Below are 20,383 nucleotides of genomic sequence, written 5' to 3'. Positions count from 1 at the left end.
TTACCGTAATACAGGTGGTGCAGACTCCACCGTTACCGTAATACATGTGGCTCAGACCCCGCCGTTACGGTGACACAGGTGGCGCAAATCCCGCCGTTACTGTGATACAGGTGGAGCAGACCCCGTCGTTACCATAATACAGGTGACCCAGACCCCGCCGTTACCGTAATACATGTGGCTCAGACCCCGCCGTTACGGTGACACGGGTGGCGCAAATCCCGCCGTAACTGTGATACAGGTGGCGCAGACCCTGCCGTTACCGTAATACAGGTGGCGCAGACCCCGCCGTTACCGTAATACAGGTGGCGCACACCCCGCCGTTACCGTAATACAGGTGGCGCAGACCCCACCGTTACCGTGATACAGGTGGCGCAAATCCCGCCGTTACCATAATACAGGTGGAGCAGACCCCGCCGTTACCGTAATACAGGTGGCGCAGATCCCGCTGTTACCATAACGCAGGTGGTGCAGACCCCGCCGTTACCGTAATACATTGGGCGCAGACTCCACCGTTACCATAATACAGAGGGCACAGACCCCGCCATTACCGTAATAAATGTGGTGGAAAACCCGCCATTACCGTAATATAAGTGGAGAAGCCCCCGCCGTTACCATGATACAGGTGGTGCAGTCCCCGCCGCTACCATAATACAGGTGGTGCAGACTCCGCCGTTACCGTAATACAGGTGGCGCAATCTCCGCCGTTACCGCTATACAGGTGACACAGAACCCGCCGTTACCATAATACAGGTGGCACAGACCCCGCCGTTAACGTAATACAGGTGGCACAGACCCCGCCGTTACCATAATACAGGTGGCACAGACCCCGCCGTTAACGTAATACAGGTGGGGCAAACCCCTCTGCTACCGTATTACAGGTGGTGTAGACCCCGCCATTACCGTAATGCAGATAGCGCAGACCTCGCCGTTACCGTAATACAGGGGGTGCACATCCCATCGTTACCGTAATACAGGGGGAGCAGACCCCGCCGTTACCGTAATACAGGTGGCGCACATTCCGCCGTTACCGTAATACAAGTAGCGCAGACCCCGCCGTTACTTAAATTCTAAAAACGGGACATTACAGGTGTTGTGTCCTGTGGCATTGTACTATACAAATGGAGCGGCATATGTTGTATTAATATTCAGGGGAGCTGTATTAATATACAGGGGAGTGGCAGGTGTTGTCATACTCTTCGGGGGGAGCGACCTGGGGCATCCTCCTATACAGGGGTAGTGGATTATGACATTCTACTATTCAGGGGGAGCAGCCTGTATTGCCTTTTTATACAGGGGAAGTGGCCTGTGGTGTCTTGTTACTTTTATTATATAGGGTGAACGACATGTATTGTTTTTCTATACAGGAGGAGTGACCTGTGTTGTCATAATACAGGGGTAGCATCTTGTACTGTCATAGTATACAGGGGGGGTGGCCTGTGTTGTCATAATATACAAGCAGAGGGGCCTGTGGTGTCTCATTACTATTATTATATAGGGTGATCGGAATGTATTTGCTTTCTATACAGAAGGAGTGGCCTGTGTTGTCATAATATACAGGGGTAACAACCTGTGCTGTCATAGTATACAGGGGGAGCGGCCTGTGTTGTCATAATATACAGGGGTAGCTTCCTGTGTTGTCATAATATACAGGGGTAGCTTCCTGTGCTGTCATAATATACAGGGGTAGCTTCCTGTGTTGTCATAATATACAGGGGTAGCTTCCTTTGCTGTCATAATATATAGAGGGAGCGGCCTGTATTGTCATAATATACAGGAGGAGTGGCCTGTGTTGTCATAATATACAGGGATAGCTTTCTGTGCTGTCATAATATACAGGGGCAGCATCCTGTGTTGTCATAATATACAGGGGTAGCTTCCTGGGCTGTCATAGTATACAGGGGCAGCGGCATGTGTTGTCATAATATACAGGGGTAGCTTCCTGTGCTGTCATAGTATACAGGGGGAGCGGCCTGTGTTGTATTTATTATTTATTAGCAGTTTTTTATATAGCGCAGCATATTCTGTTACGCTTTACAATTAGAACAACAGTAATAGAACAAAACTGTGTAAAAACAGACAGACATAGAGGCAGGAAGGCCCTGCTCGCATGCTTACAATCTATGGGAGAATAGGCATTGATACACAAGGATAGATGCTACCTGTTCATAATGGTCCACCAGCTTGCTAGGTTCTTAATGGGTTGTATGATATGATCACCCAGCGATGAGATGAGGTATAGATTGAGAACAGCAGAGGACCCAAGACTGAGCCTTGCGGTACTCCAACTGATAAAGGTAGAGAAGAAGAGATAGAATCAGAAAAGTGAACACTGAAAGAGCGATTAGATAGGTAGGATGAGAACCAGGAGAGGGTCGTGTCCTGAAGACCTAGAGATTTTAGTGTTTGTATAAGAAGAGAGTGGTCAACAGTGTCATAAGCAGCAGAGAGATCTAGAAGAATAAGTAGTGTGTAATGGCCTTTTGATCTAGCAGTGACTAGATCATTCACTACTTTGGTCAGTGCCGTCTCCGTGGAGTGTTGGGCATGAAAGCCTGACTGAAGTGGGTCCAATAAATTGTGGGAGTTAAGAAAGTGTGTGAGGCGAGTGTAGGCAAGTCTCTCAAGTAGCTTGGAGGGACATGGTAGCTGAGAAATGGGACGGTAGTTAGAGAGTGTGTTTGGGTCAGAGTTGTGTTTGTTTAGTAATGGGAGTAATCAGTGCATGCTTAAACAGAGAAGGAAAGACACCAGTAGAGAGAGAGAGATTACAGATTTTAGTTAAGGTTGGGATAAGCACAGGAGACAAAGTTTTACTGACCTGTGAGGGTATAGGATCAAGAGGAGAGGTAGTGGAGTAGGAGGATGGAAAGAGTGTTGATACTTCATCTTCACTTGTGGGATCAAATGAAGAGAAAGTGCCAGAGGGTTCAGGTAGGGAATTGAGCAGGTCACTGGCTGAGGAAGAGCATACCATTTCATCTCGGATTTTATCAATCTTATCCTTGAAGTAGGAGGCATGTTCTTGTGCACTGATAGTAGCTAGTGAGAGAGGTGAGGGAGGGTAAAGAAGTGATTTCAATGTATTAATAAGTCACTTGGGGTTGGTGGCATGAGAAGAGATGAGAGATTGGAAATATGTTTGTTTGGCAGTGTCCAGGGCCTGATGATAGGAGTGGTAGGTGGTCTTATATGTGAGGAAGTCACTTGGATTCTGAGATTTAAGCCACTGACGTTCTGCTTTATGTGACAGTTTTTGAAGGTATTTTGTTGATTTGGAGTGCCACGGTTGGTGTGATGGGTAGCTGGAGCCACTTCATCAAGGGCACTCTCTAGGGTCTTGTGCAGGTGGGATACAGCAGTGTCCAGTGTTGTAAATGTAGAGATTGGTGAGAACAGTTGTTGCAGAGAAGTGGAAAGTTGGTGAAAATGTATATTGTTAGTATTCTGCGGGTTAGAGGAGGCTTGCTAGGTTTTAGTGTCATAGAATTTAGAGTAATAGAAGAGATTGTGAAGGTGATCAGGTTGTGATCAGAGAGAGGGAAAGGAGTGTTAATGAATTCAGAAACTGAGCAGAGCCTGGTGAACACAACATAATGTAGTGGCCCTCCTGGTGAGTAGAGGAGTCGGACCATTGGGTGAGGCCAAGAGACGAGGTTAGAGAGAGGAGTTTGGAGGCATGAACAGATTGCAGACTGTCAAGAGCTATATTGAAATTGCCCATAATGATGGTTGAGATGTCAGAGGATAAGATGTGTGGGAGCCAGGCAGAAAAATCTTCTAGAAATTGCTGTTCGGGTTGCCCAGGAGGACAATAGCTGCAACATGCAGAGAGAAGGGGGTGAAAATCCTGATAGAGTGAACTTCAAATGATGTGAATGCGAGTGATGGAACCTGATATAGAACAAAACAGTGTATGTGAAAAATTGGGACAGTAAAATTCCAACCCCACCACCTTTACAATTACCAGGCCTGGGGGTGTGTGTGAAGTGGAAACCACCGTGTGACAGTGCTGCAGGGGAGGCTGTGTCTGATTTTGTGAGCCAGGTTTCTGTTATAGTCAGCAGATAAAAGTTGTGAGATATGAAGAGGTTATGGATAGATGGTAATTTGTTACAAACAGAGCGTGCGTTCCATAAGCCACATTTTAGTGACTTGGAGGGGGATGGGAGACACGTGATATTTATGAGGTTAGATGGAGTTCTATGTTGTTTTGAGATAGCTGAGTGTGAGAGGGACAGGTGGTTGGGACCTGGATTTGGTGATATGGCACCAGCTAATAAAAGCAGAAGAGTGAGATAAATATTGGTGGATGTTTGCAAGTGTTTATTCCGGTGGCCAATTGTGGTTGTCAAAGTACTTGCAGAGACGTAAGTATAAAGCTCATGAGTGGTTAGAAGAGGGGAGTGGAGAATAGAAGCTGTAATGTGCACAGAGGGGTGAGTTTTAGGGTGAGTGTAGAATGTGTTCAATTTGGTGAGAATTCCATGAATTCAAATAAGAAACAATAGTTTGATGAACATGCTTTGGTCGTTTGTGAGATAATTTTGGGTTAAGTGGTGTAGGAATAAGTTGTTTAAGTAAGTTACCTTTCCTTGATGGTGCTCAATGTTTGTTCAACTGTTTTTTTAACTGTTCGGATAACACACTTCTTAATTCCACACTTATTAAATTCCACGCAAGCTACCCCCAGCAAGCTGACCCCTTGACATTACACAGTGACACCGGGGGACTTGTCTGGGTGATGACTGGAGAGGTGACTGCTGGAATGGGACATTATACAGTAACACCAGGGGACGTGTCTGGGTGATGACTGGAGAGGTGACTGCTGGGAATGGGGCATTATACAGTAACACCAGGGGACGTGTCTGGGTGATGACTGGAGAGGTGACTGCTGGGAATGGGACATTATACAGTAACACCGGGGGACGTGTCTGGGTGATGACTGGAGAGGTGGCAGCTGGGAATGGGACATTATACAGTAACACCAGGGGACGTGTCTGGATGATGACTGTAGAGGTGACTTCTGGAAATGGGGCATTATACAGTAGCACCAGGGGACGTGTCTGGGTGATGACTGGAGATGTGACTGCTGGGAATGGGGCATTATACAGTAACACAGGGGGATGTGTCCGGGTGATGACTGGAGAGGTGACTGCTGGGAATGGGGCATTATACAGTAACACCAGGGGACGTGTCTGGGTGATGACTGGAGAGGTGACTGCTGGGAATGGGGCATTATACAGTAACAGCAGGGGACGTGTCCGTGTGATGACTGGAGAGGTGACTGCTGGGAATGGGGCATTATACAGTAACACCGGGGGATGTGTCCGGGTGATGACTGGAGAGGTGACTGCTGGGAATGGGACATTATACAGTAACACCAGTGAATGTGTCTGGGTGATGACTGTATCACTGTGTGTGTCAGGTTCCTATAAGGTGTCAGGATGTCACTGTCTATGTCTCCATGCAGGAGGGGGAGTATATAGAGGAACACAGGGGTCTGTACAAGGACGTGATGATGGAGAATCACCGGCCCCTCACATCACTGGGTAAGAGGAGACTGTCATGTATTGTACAGGGGAGAGCAGGTATGGGGGCCCCCTATATACACACATCATCTGATAATCACATATATACACTGTACTCAGTCACTGCGTGTCTCCTACAGATGGGCCCAGTAAAAGAGATACCCCAGAGAGATGTCCCCGTCCTCTGTATTCCCAGGATTGTACAGAAGAGAATCCCAGGATCCCACAGGAGGATCAGGTAGGTGGGGTTTAGGGTCTCACCAATATTCCACTGTCACTATATGACTGTCACTATATGATCTGTAGAGGAGCTGTGTGTGTCTTATACACTGATATTATACTGTTTCAGCTCAGTTTAATCTAACACTATGCAAATGCCGTTGTATTATTTTTTGGTTATTTAGGAAGAACATCTGTCTGATATTAAAACAGACGATACAGAGGGAGAAGAAGAGACGTATGTGACTGATATAAAGGCAGAAGATATAGAGGGAGAAGAAGAAGAGACGTATGTGACTGATATGAAGGCAGAAGATATAGAGGGAGAAGAAGAGACGTATGTGACTGATATAAAGGCAGAAGATATAGAGGGAGAAGAAGAGACGTATGTGACTGATATAAAGGCAGAAGATATAGAGGGAGAAGAAGAGACGTATGTGACTGATATAAAGGCAGAAGATATAGAGGGAGAAGAAGAGATGTATGTGACTGATATAAAGGCAGAAGATATAGAGGGACAAGAAGAGATGTATGTGACTGATATAAAGGCAGAAGATATAGAGGGAGAAGAAGAGATGTATGTGACTGATATAAAGGCAGAAGATATAGAGGGAGAAGAAGAGACGTATATGACTGATATAAAGGCAGAAGATATAGAGGGAGAAGAAGACACGTATGTGAGGGGTGATTAGCAGTGTAAGGAGGAGGAGATCCCTACAGATATCAGCACAGGTGAGTAATAAACACTTATTACAGAAGTCACATATTCTCCTTGCTCAGTCACTACAGCAATCTCTTATCCTACACCCTCCTCCGCCATCAGCCCTGTTCTCAGTTGGGTGTTTCTAACACAAGGCTATCCATGACAAATATCACATGTAGATATTACACACAACAGTATAATGTTATTAAAAATAACAAGCAGAAGTTTATTATTAGTGATTATATATAAATATGTATATATGTATGTATGTATGTATATAATATAATTAGTATTGTTTTTTGTGGAGTGCCTAATTTATATGCATTTCTCTGACGTCCTAGTGGATGCTGGGAACTCCGTAAGGACCATGGGGAATAGACGGGCTCCGCAGGAGACTGTACACTCTAAAGAAAGATTAGGTACTATCTGGTGTGCACTGGCTCCTCTCTCTATGCCCCTCCTCCAGACCTCAGTTAGAATCTGTTCCCGGCCAGAGCTGGGTGCTCCTAGTGGGCTCTCCTGAGCTCCTAGAAAAGAAAGTATTTGTTAGGGTTTTTATTTTCAGTGAGATCTGCTGGCAACAGACTCACTGCTACGAGGGATTGAGGGGAGAGAAGCAAACCTACCTGCTTGCAGCTAGCTTGTGCTTCTAAGGCTACTGGACACCATTAGCTCCAGAGGGATCGAACACAGGGCCCGACCTTGATCGTCCGTTCCCAGAGCTGCGCCGCCGTCCCCCTTGCAGAGCCAGAAGACAGAAGACAAAGACGTAAAACAGCGGCTGAAGACTCCTGTCTTCATTAAGGTAGCGCACAGCACTGCAGCTGTGCGCCATTGCTCCCATAGCACACCACACACTCCGATCACTGTTGGGTGCAGGGCGCTGGGGGGTGGGGGTGGGGGGGGTGCCCTGGGCAGCAATTAGATTACCTTTTGGCACATAATACAGTCTATAAAACTGTATATGTGCAAAATCCCCTGTCATTAACATTATACAAACGCGGGAGAAGCCCGCCGCTGAGGGGGCGGGGCTATCTTCCTCAGCACACCAGCTCCATTTTCTCTTCACAGCTCTGCTGGAAGGACGCTCCCCAGGCTCTCCCCTGCAGTATCCAGTACAACAAGGGTAAAAAAGAGAGGGGGGGGGGACATAAATTTAGGTGCAAATGTGATATAAACAGCTATTGGGAAAAATCACTCCTTTTAGTGTAAATCCCTGTGTTATATAGCGCTGTGGTGTGTGCTGGCATACTCTCTCTCTGTCTCCCCAAAGGACTTTGTGGGGTCCTGTCCTCAGTCAGAGCATTCTCTGTGTGTGTGCGGTGTGTCGGTACGGCTGTGTCGACATGTTTGATGAGGAGGGTTACGTGGAGGCGGAGCAGGGGCAGATAAGTGTGGTGTCCCCCCCGACGGGGCCGACACCGGAGTGGATGGATATGTGGAAGGTATTAACCGACAGTGTCAACTCCTTACATAAAAGGTTCGATGAAGCAGCAGCCTGGGGACAGCCGGGGTCTCAGCCTGCGCCTTGCCCAGGCGTCTCAGAGGCCATCAGGGGCTCATAAACGCCCGCTAGCTCAGATGGCAGACACAGATGTCAACACGGAGTCTGACTCCAGTGTAGATGAGGATGAGACAAATGTACAGTCTACAAGGGCCATCCGATGCATGATTACTGCAATGAAGAATGTATTGCACATTTCTGACATTAACCCGGTTACCACCATAAAGGGTATTATGTTTGGGGAGAAAAAGCTGCCTGTAACTTTTCCCCCATCTAATGAGTTAAATGAATTGTGTGAAGAAGCGTGGTGTTCCCCTGATAAGAAACTAGTGATTTCTAAGAGGTTACTGATGGCGTACCCTTTCCCGGCAACGGACAGGCTACGTTGGGAAACATCCCCTAGGGTGGACAAGGCGCTCACACACTTATCAAAAAAGGTGGCACTGCCGTCTCAGGATACGGCTGCCCTAAAGGAGCATGCGGATAGAAAGCAGGAGGCTATCCTGAAGTCTGTATATACACACTCAGGAACTATACTGAGACCTGCTATTGCTTCAGCCTGGATGTGTAGTGCTGCAGCAGCATGGTCTGATACCCTGTCAGACAACATTGATACCCTAGACAGGGATACTATTTTGCTAACCATAAAACATATAAAGGACGTTGTCTTATATATGAGGGATGCACAGAGGGACATTTGCCGGCTGGCATCCAGAATTAATGCAATGTCCATTTCTGCCAGGAGAGAATTATGGACTCGGCAGTGGACAGGTGATGCTGATTCTAAAAGGCACATGGAGGTTTTGCCTTATAAGGGTGAGGAATTGTTTAGGGACGATCTCTCGGACCTCGTATCCACAGCAACAGCTGGGAAGTCGACTTTTTTACCTCAGGTTTCCTCACAGCCTAAGAAAGCACCGTATTATCAAGTACAGTCCTTTCGACCTCAGAAAGGCAAGCGGGTCAGAGGCGCATCCTTTCTGCCCAGAGGCAGGGGTAGGGGAAAGAAGCTGCACCAAACAGCCAGTTCCCAAGAACAAAAATCCTCCCCTGCTTCCACTAAGTCTACCGCATGACGCTGGGGCTCCACAGGTGGAGCCAGGTGCGGCGGGGGCACGTCTCTGGAACTTCAGCAACCAGTGGGTTCGCTCACAGGTGGATCTCTGGGTTGTACAAGTTGTATCTCAGGGATACAAGCTGGAGTTCGAGGCGACTCCCCCTCGCCGTTACCTCAAATCAGCCTTGCCGGCTGCTCCCAGGGAAAGGGAGGTAGTACTGGCGGCTATTCACAAGCTGTACCTCCAGCAGGTGATAATCAAGGTTCCCCTCCTTCAACAGGGACGGGGTTACTATTCCACAATGTTTGTGGTATCGAAACCAGACGGTTCGGTGAGACCCATTCTAAATTTAAAATCCTTGAACACTTATATAAGGAAGTTCAAGTTCAAAATGGAATCGCTCAGGGCGGTTATTGCAAGCCTGGAAGAGGGGGATTTTATGGTGTCGCTGGACATCAAGGATGCTTACTTGCATGTCCCCATTTACCCACCTCACCAGGAGTACCTCAGGTTTGTGGTACAGTACTGTCATTACCAATTCCAGACGTTGCCGTTTGGTCTGTCCACGGCACCGAGAGTATTTACCAAGGTAATGGCCGAAATGATGATACTCCTTCGGAAGAAGGGAGTTATAATTATCCCGTACTTGGACGATCTCCTTATAAAAGCGAGGTCCAAGGAGCAGTTGTTAGTCAGTGTAGCACTATCTCGGGAAGTGTTGCAACAGCACGGCTGGATTCTGAATATCCCAAAGTCGCAGCTGATTCCTGCGACGCGTCTGCTGTTCTTGGGCATGATTCTGGACACAGAACAGAAGAAGGTGTTTCTCCCGGAGGAGAAGGCCCAGGAATTGTCATCTCTGGTCAGGGACCTCCTGAAACCAAAACAGGTGTCGGTGCATCATTACACGCGAGTCATGGGAAAGAACGTGGCTTCATACGAAGCAATTCCCTTCAGCAGATTCCATGCAAGGATCTTTCAGTGGGATCTGTTATACAAATGGTCCGGATCGCATCTTCAGATGCATCGGTTGATCACCCTGTCCCCAAGGGCCAGGGTGTCTCTGCTGTGGTGGCTGCAGAGTTCTTATCTTCTCGAAGGCCGCAGATTCGACATACAGGACTGGGTCCTGGTGACCACGGATGCAAGCCTCCGAGGATTGGGGGCAGTCACTCAGGGAAGGAACTTCCAAGGGCAGTGGTCAAGTCAGGAGACTTCACTACACATAAATATACTGGAGCTAAGGGCCATTTACATCGCCCTGAGTCAAGCAGAGCCCCTGCTTCAAAACCAAGCGGTGCTGATTCAGTCAGACAACATCACGGCGGTCGCCCATGTGAACCGCCAAGGCAGCACAAGAAGCAGGATGGCGATGGCAGAAGCCACAAGGATTCTTCGATGGGCGGAGAATCACGTGATAGCACTGTCAGCAGTGTTCATTCCGGGAGTGGACAACTGGGAGGCGGACTTCCTCAGCAGGCACAACCTCCACCCGGGAGAGAGGGACTTCATCCAGAAGTCTTCACACTGATTGTAAATTGGTGGGAACGACCACAGATGGACATGAACATAAAGCTAAAAAGATATTGCGCCAGGTCAAGGGACCCTCAGGCGATAGCTGTGGACGCCCTAGTGACACCGTGGGTGTACCAGTCGGATTATGTGTTCCCTTCTCTTCCTCTCATACCCAAGGTACTGAGGATAATAAGAAGGAGAGGAGTAAGAACTATATTCATCGTTCCAGATTGGCCAAGAAGAACTTGGTACCCAGAACTACAAGAAATGAGCTCAGAGGACCCATGGCCTCTGCCTGTCAGACAGGACCTGTTACAGCAAGGGCCCTGTCTGTTCCAAGACTTACCGCGGCTGCGTTTGACGGCATGGCGGTTGAACGCCGGAAAAGGGCATTCCGGATGAAGTGATTTCTACGCTGATAAAAGCTAGGAAGGATGTGACAGCAAAACATTATCACCGGATTTGGCGGAAATATGTTGCTTGGTGTGAGGCCAGGAAGGCCCCAACGGAGGAATTCCAGCTGGGTCGATTTCTGCACTTCCTACAGTCAGGGGTGACTATGGGCCTAAAATTAGGGTCCATAAAGGTCCAGATTTCGGCCCTATCTATTTTCTTAGAAAGACTAGAAAGGTACCGAGCAGCGGGCGGGAATGCTGCGCGCCGTGCTCCCACACACACAGGCACTGCAGGGCGCGGGGGGGGGGGGCGCCCTGGGCAGCATGAACCCTTATAGGACTGGCAGATTAGGGGCATAAATTGCTGCGGCACAGTCCTACCCCCGCCAGTATAAACATGAGTCTCTCTAAGTCTGAGTCTAAGTCTAAGTCTGACCAGGACAGTAGCAGACTCCAGTTGCTGGCTCCTATCAATTACTTTACCGCTCAAGGATGGCACCTTCTTGCTATTACCCATAAACAACTGACCTCACAATGTTTCTGTAACCGATGGCCACTGAGGGTCTTTGCTCACTGATGTCTCCCTATTTCCACACTTCAATACTTCTGCTATGTTGCTACTGACCTCCTGACCTTGTTCTCTAATCTCCGTAATGTTATGCTGAAGAATGGGCAGAGCTGGAAAATCATCTCATAAGAAAGCTAAACCTCGTCCTCAACAGGATACCTCTCAAACTGACTTGAGACCTTTTCTTCTCCCCTAATCAAATAACATTGAGCCCCAGTCCTGATCATTCAGAATCTTCACCCATTCCGTCTTCTCCTCCAAGTCCTTCCATGGTGGCTTAAACCCATTGTTTATTTTGAATCTGGCTTCATTTGCTTCAACTCGTACTGTTCCTCTACCTCCTCCGGGGAGAACTTTTGTACCACCAAAATTTTGCAGGAAATTGCTTATGTGGGCTCATTCTTCATCTTTCATGGGTCATGCTGGTGGTCTTAAGACTCTCAAGTTCATTTAGTGATTCTACTGGTGGCCTCATCTTAAAACGGATGTCTTTAAATTTGTAGCAGCCTGTTCCAAGTGTGTTCAACATAAAAGTCCACGAACATCTTCCTCGGGTCTTCTTCATCCACTTCCAACAACTCAAAAGCCTTAGACTAGCATCTCTATGGATTTCATAACCGATTTGCCAGTCTCCAGGAGGCACAACACCATTTGGGTCATTGTGGAATGATTTTCGAAGATGGCTCACTTCATACCCTTCACCGGTCTTCCCTCTGCTCCTCAGCTATCCAAATTGTTTTCTCATAGATTTTTCATTTGCATGGCCTTCCACAGGAAATAGTTTCTGATCAGGGTCCTCAATTCGTCACCAAGTTCTCATGAAAGCTCTCAGCTCTGTCCTATGAATCAAGTTGAACTTCTCTTAAGCCTACCATCCCCAGACTGATGGACAGACTGAGAGTCGACCAAGATCTGGAAACTTTCTTACAGACGTTCTTGTCCCCTGCTCAGGAAGACTGGATGGACTACCTCCCATTTGCTGAGTTTGCGTACAATAATCTATATCATTCTTCTACCAATTCCATTACTTTCTTCATTAACTATAGTTTTCATCCACAAGTTCCTTCCTTCTAATCTCTTCCACCTCTTGAAGTTCCTGCTGCTGAATCCGCTCTTCGTCAGTTCACTAAGATTTGGAGACAAATTCATAAGGTGCTACTTATGACTTCCCAGAAATAAAAGACCTACACTGATCGGAAACATAGGGTTGTTCCTAGTCTCAAAGTGGGAGATCGTGTTTGGATATCCACCAGAGACCTCAGACTCAGAGTTCCTACCAAAAAGTTTGCTCCCAAATTAATCGGTCCGTATCCTATTAAAAGAGTGTTGAATCCTGTTTCTTACAAGGTGAAACTGCCTCCCTATTTGAAAATTACCAATGCCTTTCACATTTCTCTGCTAAAGCCTCTTGTACTAAATCATTTTCGGAAAGCTTTCCCTTAACCTCCCAAGGTTCAAGCTGCTCAAAATAAGGAATTTGAGGTTCATAAGTTTCTTGACTTCCGCAAGAGGTATGGTCATCTCCAGTATCTCATAGATTAGAGAGGATATGGTCCGGAGGAAAGATCTTCGGTAGCAACAAGACTGAGTTGTGCCTTTCATGTATCACAACTTAGGGTTGGAGACCGTGACTGGGAGCCTCAGTTGTAAGGGCTGACGGGTATTTGAACTTAGGAGGAGCTATGTGACTCCTGGACATGCGTAATGACAGCAGCAATGAATGCCCGAGGGCGTGACCACGACAACTGGAAATGCCTTAAGTGCTTTTATTAAATAAAAAGTCAAATAACGTGCAAAAAAACAATAGAAAGTTACACGTGATAATTAGGTGCACATTTGGTAAGACCAGTAACCTGGAATATGGAGGAAAGTTCTGTAAACAATAAATGAAGCTGGGGTTCGCTGGAAGATGAGTAATGAAGCTGGGGTTCGCTGGAAGATGAGTAATGAAGCTGGAGTGCGCTGGTAACTGAGGAATGAAGGATGGTTACTGAAAAGCAAAAGTTCAAACTCAGGAATCAAAGTAGGCTGTAGAGGGTTAATCACTGGAAAGTCGGGTTACACTGCAGAGTGTAATCACCAGGGAAGTCAGGCTGAACTGCAGGATGGAATTGCAAGAGAAAGTCTGTAGTGAAGCTTGCAGGCTGGAATCACTGATGACAATGGAAGCACTGACAATCTTATGGGAGCTTAGACAGGATATTTATACCTGCTGCATAGCAGGGATTGGTCAGGCAATTATGACAAGGCTCCAGCACCATGGATAGGAGGAATAATTTCATGTGACTGGAGTCTAACATGGCTGCGCCCATGAACACACAAAGAAGGGGAATTAAGTACTATAGGAAAGGTGCAACAATGGCGATGAAGGCCGCAGTAGCAGAATCACATGCGCAGAGCGGCGCACGGTGGTCAGCGAGACAGGAGCGGCAGAAGAGGCCCATGGAGGACGTGCATCCAGAAGGGAGAATGGTGTCTCAGTACCCGTATCGTGACAGTACCCCCCCTTTTAGGAGTGGCCCCAGGACACTTCTTAAGTTTGCAGAAGAAAAAGAGAAAAGGACTGTATTTGTCGATGCACAGGAAGGAGGGTGACATGATTATCACAACCTTCTGAAAAATTATTAAAATTTAACTTTTATTAGTGTCAAATTAAAATAGTGTGATGATAACTGACACACAGACTACGAGTATAGACGAAACATAAAGGTTAAAATCAAGACATATACAACATATACCACAAGTGCAATGAAATAATAAGTGTGATTAAAGATTAAAATATGTGTGCACGTGTCTGTTCTTATATCCAATTATATAATATTGCTCACAATATTTACTCAGTCTGATAATAGTTGTCAGCAATTGGTCTTCATATGTTCACATGACCATTTGTCAGTATTTATAATGTCTGGAGTATCCCACTCCTATGTTTATAATTGTAGCTGACAATATGATTCCAATGGTGTCTGTAATATTCACACTGTGTATATCTTATATTTTAGGCTTGGTGGTCTGTCTTATTCCCCACTCCTTATATAGGCCCTCATTCCGAGTTGTTCGCTCGCAAGGCGATTATAGCAGAGTTACACACGCTAAGCCGCCGCCTACTGGGAGTGAATCTAAACTTCTTAAATGTGCGACCGATGTATGCGCATTATTGCGATCACAAACGAGTTAGCAGTTTTTGAGTAGCTTCAGACTTACTCTGCCTGTGCGATCAGTTCAGTGCTTTTCGGTCCCGGCTGACGTCACAAACACACCCAGCGTTCGCCCAAGCACTCCCACCGTTTCTCCGGACACGCCTGCGTTTTTTCCGGAAACTGTAGCGTTTTCAGCCACACGCCCATAAAACGCCGTGCATCCGCCCAGTAACACCCATTTCCTGTCAATCACAATGCGAACGTCGGAGCGATGAAAAAGCCGTGAGTAAACTTACTTTCTTCATAGTAAAGTTACTTGGCGCAGTCGCAGTGCGAACATTGCGCATGCGCACTAAGAGAATTCTCACTGCGATGCGATGAAAAACTCCGAGCGAACAACTCGGAATGAGGGCCATAGTACTTTAATCACACTTAAGTGGATCACACTCAGTCTGTACACTTTTATATACTAATATGCAACTTTGTCAAGATGGAGTATCATTCATTACATATATATAGTTTGTTCAGTATTGGATGCATCTTTCCTGAGCCTTCTAAAGAGCATTCATTGGGAATACAGATTTTTCTGCCTAAAAATTGACACATTCGATATCTTGGTTGGTACTTGTGTATAGATAATTATTATAAACAGTGTAAGTAGGTTACAATGTACCAATATCTCTATACAGTTATATTACGTGTGCTCTTGATTTTAATGAGACTCTCTGTAGTCATGTAGGATAATTATATCAGGAGACATGCCATTCCTATAGTGAGAGTGAGTACTTTCCTCACACTTCAACATAGGTATTATAAATGTGCAGCAGTATACTGTGCTGCAGTACCCCTCTTAAAGGTGACACCTCCTATATTGACAGACTAAATGTATCTGAATTAGATAGGGATAATTATGTCCCCCGTCAATTATAGAGGGCCAGCTGGTTATTAATAATAAATTATATAATGGTGGTTTATATTCCTACCACTCAAGGTGTATATATGTTGAATTAGCTAAGCTAATTGTTAATCAAAAAGTGCAGGTTCTGAGGTGTTTATTATAGTATCAATATACCTGCTGCATAAGTTAATACTGCAGCACTTTATCCATTGGCATTCATTAAGTTGTATCAGAAGTGTTTCCACATGCCTATTGAATTATAAATGACCACACACTTATAATTAGAACCTTGCTAGCTTAATTGCTACCTCTGGAGACAAAAATATGTTTTATTATCTGTGCTGATAATTCTCAAACAGCATAGATTATAGGGTATGTTTCTTATAATGTTTCTGTATCTGCTGCACAGATTGAAACTGTAGCGTTTATTCTATTGGCATTGGTTAGATTGTATCATACATATCTCCTCCTGACTAACAGGTGGCTTGGAGAATCAACTGTGAAACATTGTTGCCTTTCTGTCTGTATAAGCCACAGCTCTGTCAATTACTGCTTTCTCACTGACATAGATAGACTGACCGACACGGTCACAATTTATCCGTCTGTCTGCTATTCAGTGCTGTGGATACCATTGGAATCTAACTAATCACATAATCAGAACTTAGTTATACATTCAATTGGTTTATGAGCAAGGACATAGACTGACACGCGGACACACGCTGCCCACACGCGTGTTCCGCCGTTACTCTGACAGCTTCGTCAGGGCTGAACCAGAGTGCCTCTCCTGGCATGATATTTGAGCTATTGCCGTCTGCCAATCAGTGTAATCTGACTGGTCACGTGTGGTAGCTGGCCAATCACTGTGCCCCATTTGCGGTCACATGCTCCATGTAGCCAATCACGGTACACTTTGGTCTCCATGGTGACGGCTGATAGCCGCATCGCGTTCCCGGACACTACTGATTATTCGTGCCCCTTCCTCTGTATAATGATAATTCAGTTGAAGTATACATATACTACATTTTAGTAGAGCAGTCCATCTTTTGGTATCCTCGATTCTACTGATTCAATCCAGTTTGGGACACTCGGAATGATTCGTCTCACATCATATACATATGCTTTTGCTTAAGGTATTGTTGCTGGTATACATGTCCATCGTCAGTATTACCCTGTACTCTGTATGATAAACACATTCTCTAGGTTCTTGCTACATACTATATATGCTGAATATAGGTCGTTTCCTATACCAGGTAGGTAAATATGAGGGAAGTTTATCACAGAATGTCATCCATTGTATGATGTTGGTCATTTGCTGAGTGCAGTATGTCACATCAGTATATAAAATAAAGAATCATCAAGTTAATTGAATATCCTATTATATATGCCAAAAATATTGAAGAAGCAGGGAGCGCCAATAGTGCATTAAAAGAGTAAAGGTATTTTATTTAAAAAATCCAAATTGGTGACAAGTAAAACCCGTACCATAAAAGGCGGTCAAACCACCGCTCGTATAACCGGCATAAGATTTACCCCACTGTGTAAAGCAGCATTCTTTAATTCCAAATCCAAATGTCAGACCACGCCCATACGTGTTTCATCATTCGACTTCGTCAGTAGGCCTGGTCTGCCTCATGCAGTTCTGACACAGCTGAGCATCAACTGTCCCTGTATCAGCTCTCTGGTTCCGGTCCCGTGCCTGTGCGGCACTGCGCGCACAGGCACGGGACCGGTAGACCGTAGATCATACTGGATAGAAGTGGTATTACGGAACCAGAGAGAGGTGGAACGGGAGACTGGGCGCCGGAACCAGAGAGCTGATACAGGGACAGTTGATGCTCAGCTGTGTCAGAACTGCATGAGGCAGACCAGGCCTACTGACGAAGTCGAATGACGAAACGCGTATGGGCGTGGTCTGACATTTGGATTTGGAATTAAAGAATGCTGCTTTACACAGTGGCTAAATCTTATGCCGGTTATACGAGCGGTGGTTTGACCGCCTTTTATGGTACGGGTTTTACTTGTCACCAATTTGGATTTTTTAAATAAAATACCTTTACTCTTTTAATGCACTATTGGCGCTCCCTGCTTCTTCAATCTTTTTGGCAGGACCACCACCCGTCCGGGATCGGGTATCATTGGGGAAGCGACAGCTGGAAATCCCAGAAGTGCACACTGACAAGGGTCGTCCATCAAATGCTATTGGCAGTCAGTGAATTTGAGGAACATTGTCCCTAGTTTATCTTTGGACTTATAGTTCCACGGGACTTTCTACATATATAGAAAAACTTTCACCTTGTGATTTGCGCTCATACTATCTGATCCTATTATATATATTCGTCACATATGTCCCATTAATTTCAAGGAGTAGAGACTATTACCTTCTACTTTATATTGTTAGTTATATACATAAAAAATCATATTGATATTGTTTATGATGAATAAAAACATGGTTTTAGGGTACTCCTAAGTGATACTAGGTAATAATGGAAAAAATTATCTTTATTGTGCACAGAATTTTTTTTTATAATATACATTTAGTATTATTTATAAATATTCAGTCCAAGGGAATCAGATCAGTATCTCAATTGTAATGTGGTATGGTCTGCTGTATTATAGTTGAATTCTACAAGCCTCATAAGTAAAAGTGAAAGTATAGTGGTGTCGAAGATATCCTGAAGTGAGAGAAATAAAAGTGATGGGGAGGCAAAAGAGTATAATGTGGATTAGGACCCCCTATTAATAAATTATAAAAAAAAAAAGGAGAGGAGGGGGAAAGGACAAGCAGCAAATAGTGTGGATGTGACTAAACATAACCGTGACAAAAATGTGAGTGCATACGTATTGGGGACTAATAAGGAAAGGAAGTGACGAAAAAACACTTTTAATAACTCAATCTACAATATAGATATCCATTGAGGGTGAATTCTCAAGGTGAGGCCGTATTTATTGTTTGTTATGTTTTAGTAAATATTTCTTTATCTGGCTTTGGACCTATTAAAGATAATAATGGATAAAACTGGACATAATAGTATTGAAATAAATCAAAAAATGAAATAACCTTAAAGTTTGGTATATTGTCTGTCAAAGATGTAGAGATCATATTATTGTTTCACTCTTTCGGGTGATCATAATGTCTCATTTGGATCTTAACAAAATGACATAGATAACTGAAATCAAATATTAGAATGATAGTAAGGGAAATAGAAACATACTGACTCATAAGTGCTTATCACTGGTATGGTATATATCAAGAGTTGAAAATCAAATGTAATGAGTATTTCAAAAGACAGAGGATGATAATAGTAACAGAGAATGGATTAGCTTTAGCATCAATACATGTGTCTAGTAGTTTTGCCTGATTGGATTATCTAAACTCATTATGGAAATAGATCCACTATCAGGCAAATTGACTACTGTCGGAGAAGTTCTTTAAGCTAAAAAAGGTATATAGCTGTTGGATGCATTGAGTCCATTAGGATATAGACTATCCAGCAGGAAAATAATTTTGGGCTCAAAGCGGAGTAATTCTTGATCCAAGTCTCCACCGCGTATCCCCAACTGTATATGTCACAGACCAAAGGCCTTGAGACCGTTTGGGTCGCTATTGTGGTAACTGAGGAAGTGTCTCGCTACAGGTTGTAGGGTTCTGAAGTTGGAGGTGTCCCTTTTGGCATTGCGTATGCTTCCAATATGCTCTAAAATCCTGACCTTCAGAGGTCTGATGGTCTTCCCTATGTATTTTTTATGACAGGGGCATTCTAACTGATCAACGGTTCCCACAGTTGTACACGTAATTTTGGGAGAGATTGGCCATTTTTTGCCAAATTTATCGAAAAAATGATCTGTGGGAACCATATGCACACAGGCTTTACAGTTACCACAAGGCATCGAACCCATTGATTTAGATTTTTTATCTGTGGCTTTGGTCAGATGACTATGGACAAGTCGATCTTTTATATTCCTGGACCTTCTCCAACTCGCTTGAGGTTTTGTAGGTAAAGCTAGAGATAAATCTCTATCTGTCTGGAGTATGGGCCAGTGCTTTTGCAAGCTATTCATGATCCCTTTCCACTGAGCGTTAAAGGTGCCCACAAATCTTATGGGTTCTTCTCGTGGGTTCTTTGTTTGGGTTTTAGTAAGGTATCTCGTTCATACGTACTCACTTCTCTGATCGTACGATTTAAGAGTCTCTTACTATAACCTCTTGTTTGGAGACGTTCATTCTGTCTGACATGAAAAGCCTCATCACTGGAGCAGTTCCTTTTTATCCTCAGTAGTTCTCCCTTGGGTATTGCTTGAATAGTAGCTGGAAGATGGGAGCTCTCTGAGTGTAGGACACTGTTTGTCGCTGTCGGTTTCCTATACAGATCAGTTGAGATATTTCCCTCATCATTGATGTGTATAGAGATATCGAGGAAATTGATGGAAGTCTGGCTAGCCTCTAGGGTTAATTTGAGGTTGAGGTCATTGATATTCAAGATTTCAATGAATTCTTTCAATGTTCTCAATGGTCCTTCCCACAGTATCAATATATCATCGATATATCTAAGATATATCAATATATTGTCTGTATATTTTTCAAAGACTTCCTGAAATACTACCTCCCTTTCCCACCACCCCAGGTAGAGGTTGGCATACGTAGGGGCACAAGCTGTCCCCATAGCGGTGCCCCTCACCTGGAGGTAGGGGTACTCGTTACAGGTGAAATAGTTTTTGAGGAGGATAAACTCCAATAATTCAATGATGAAGTCACTTAGTTCATTATGGGTCTCCATACTCAGAAAATATTTGGTAGCTGCGATCCCCTTATCATGGATAATGCTGGTGTAGAGGCTTTCTACGTCGCATGTGGCAA

General features: G+C 44.9%; 1 protein-coding gene across 1 annotated transcript in view; it reads right to left on the bottom strand.

Annotated features, from left to right (window-relative positions):
• The window catches only part of LOC134984779 (gastrula zinc finger protein XlCGF17.1-like), a 42,559-nt gene extending 22,972 nt beyond the window's left edge, over positions 1–19,587 (bottom strand). The window contains exon 1 of the mRNA XM_063950272.1: positions 19,407–19,587. Within this exon, the coding sequence (XP_063806342.1) occupies positions 19,407–19,587 (181 nt within the window). The remainder of the gene's footprint in view (positions 1–19,406) is intronic.
• Positions 19,588–20,383: the final 796 nt, after the last annotated feature.

This window comes from Pseudophryne corroboree, assembly GCF_028390025.1.
Source record: "Pseudophryne corroboree isolate aPseCor3 chromosome 3 unlocalized genomic scaffold, aPseCor3.hap2 SUPER_3_unloc_8, whole genome shotgun sequence".
Lineage (NCBI taxonomy): Eukaryota > Metazoa > Chordata > Amphibia > Anura > Myobatrachidae > Pseudophryne > Pseudophryne corroboree.
This window is presented reverse-complemented; position numbering and strand designations above follow the sequence as displayed.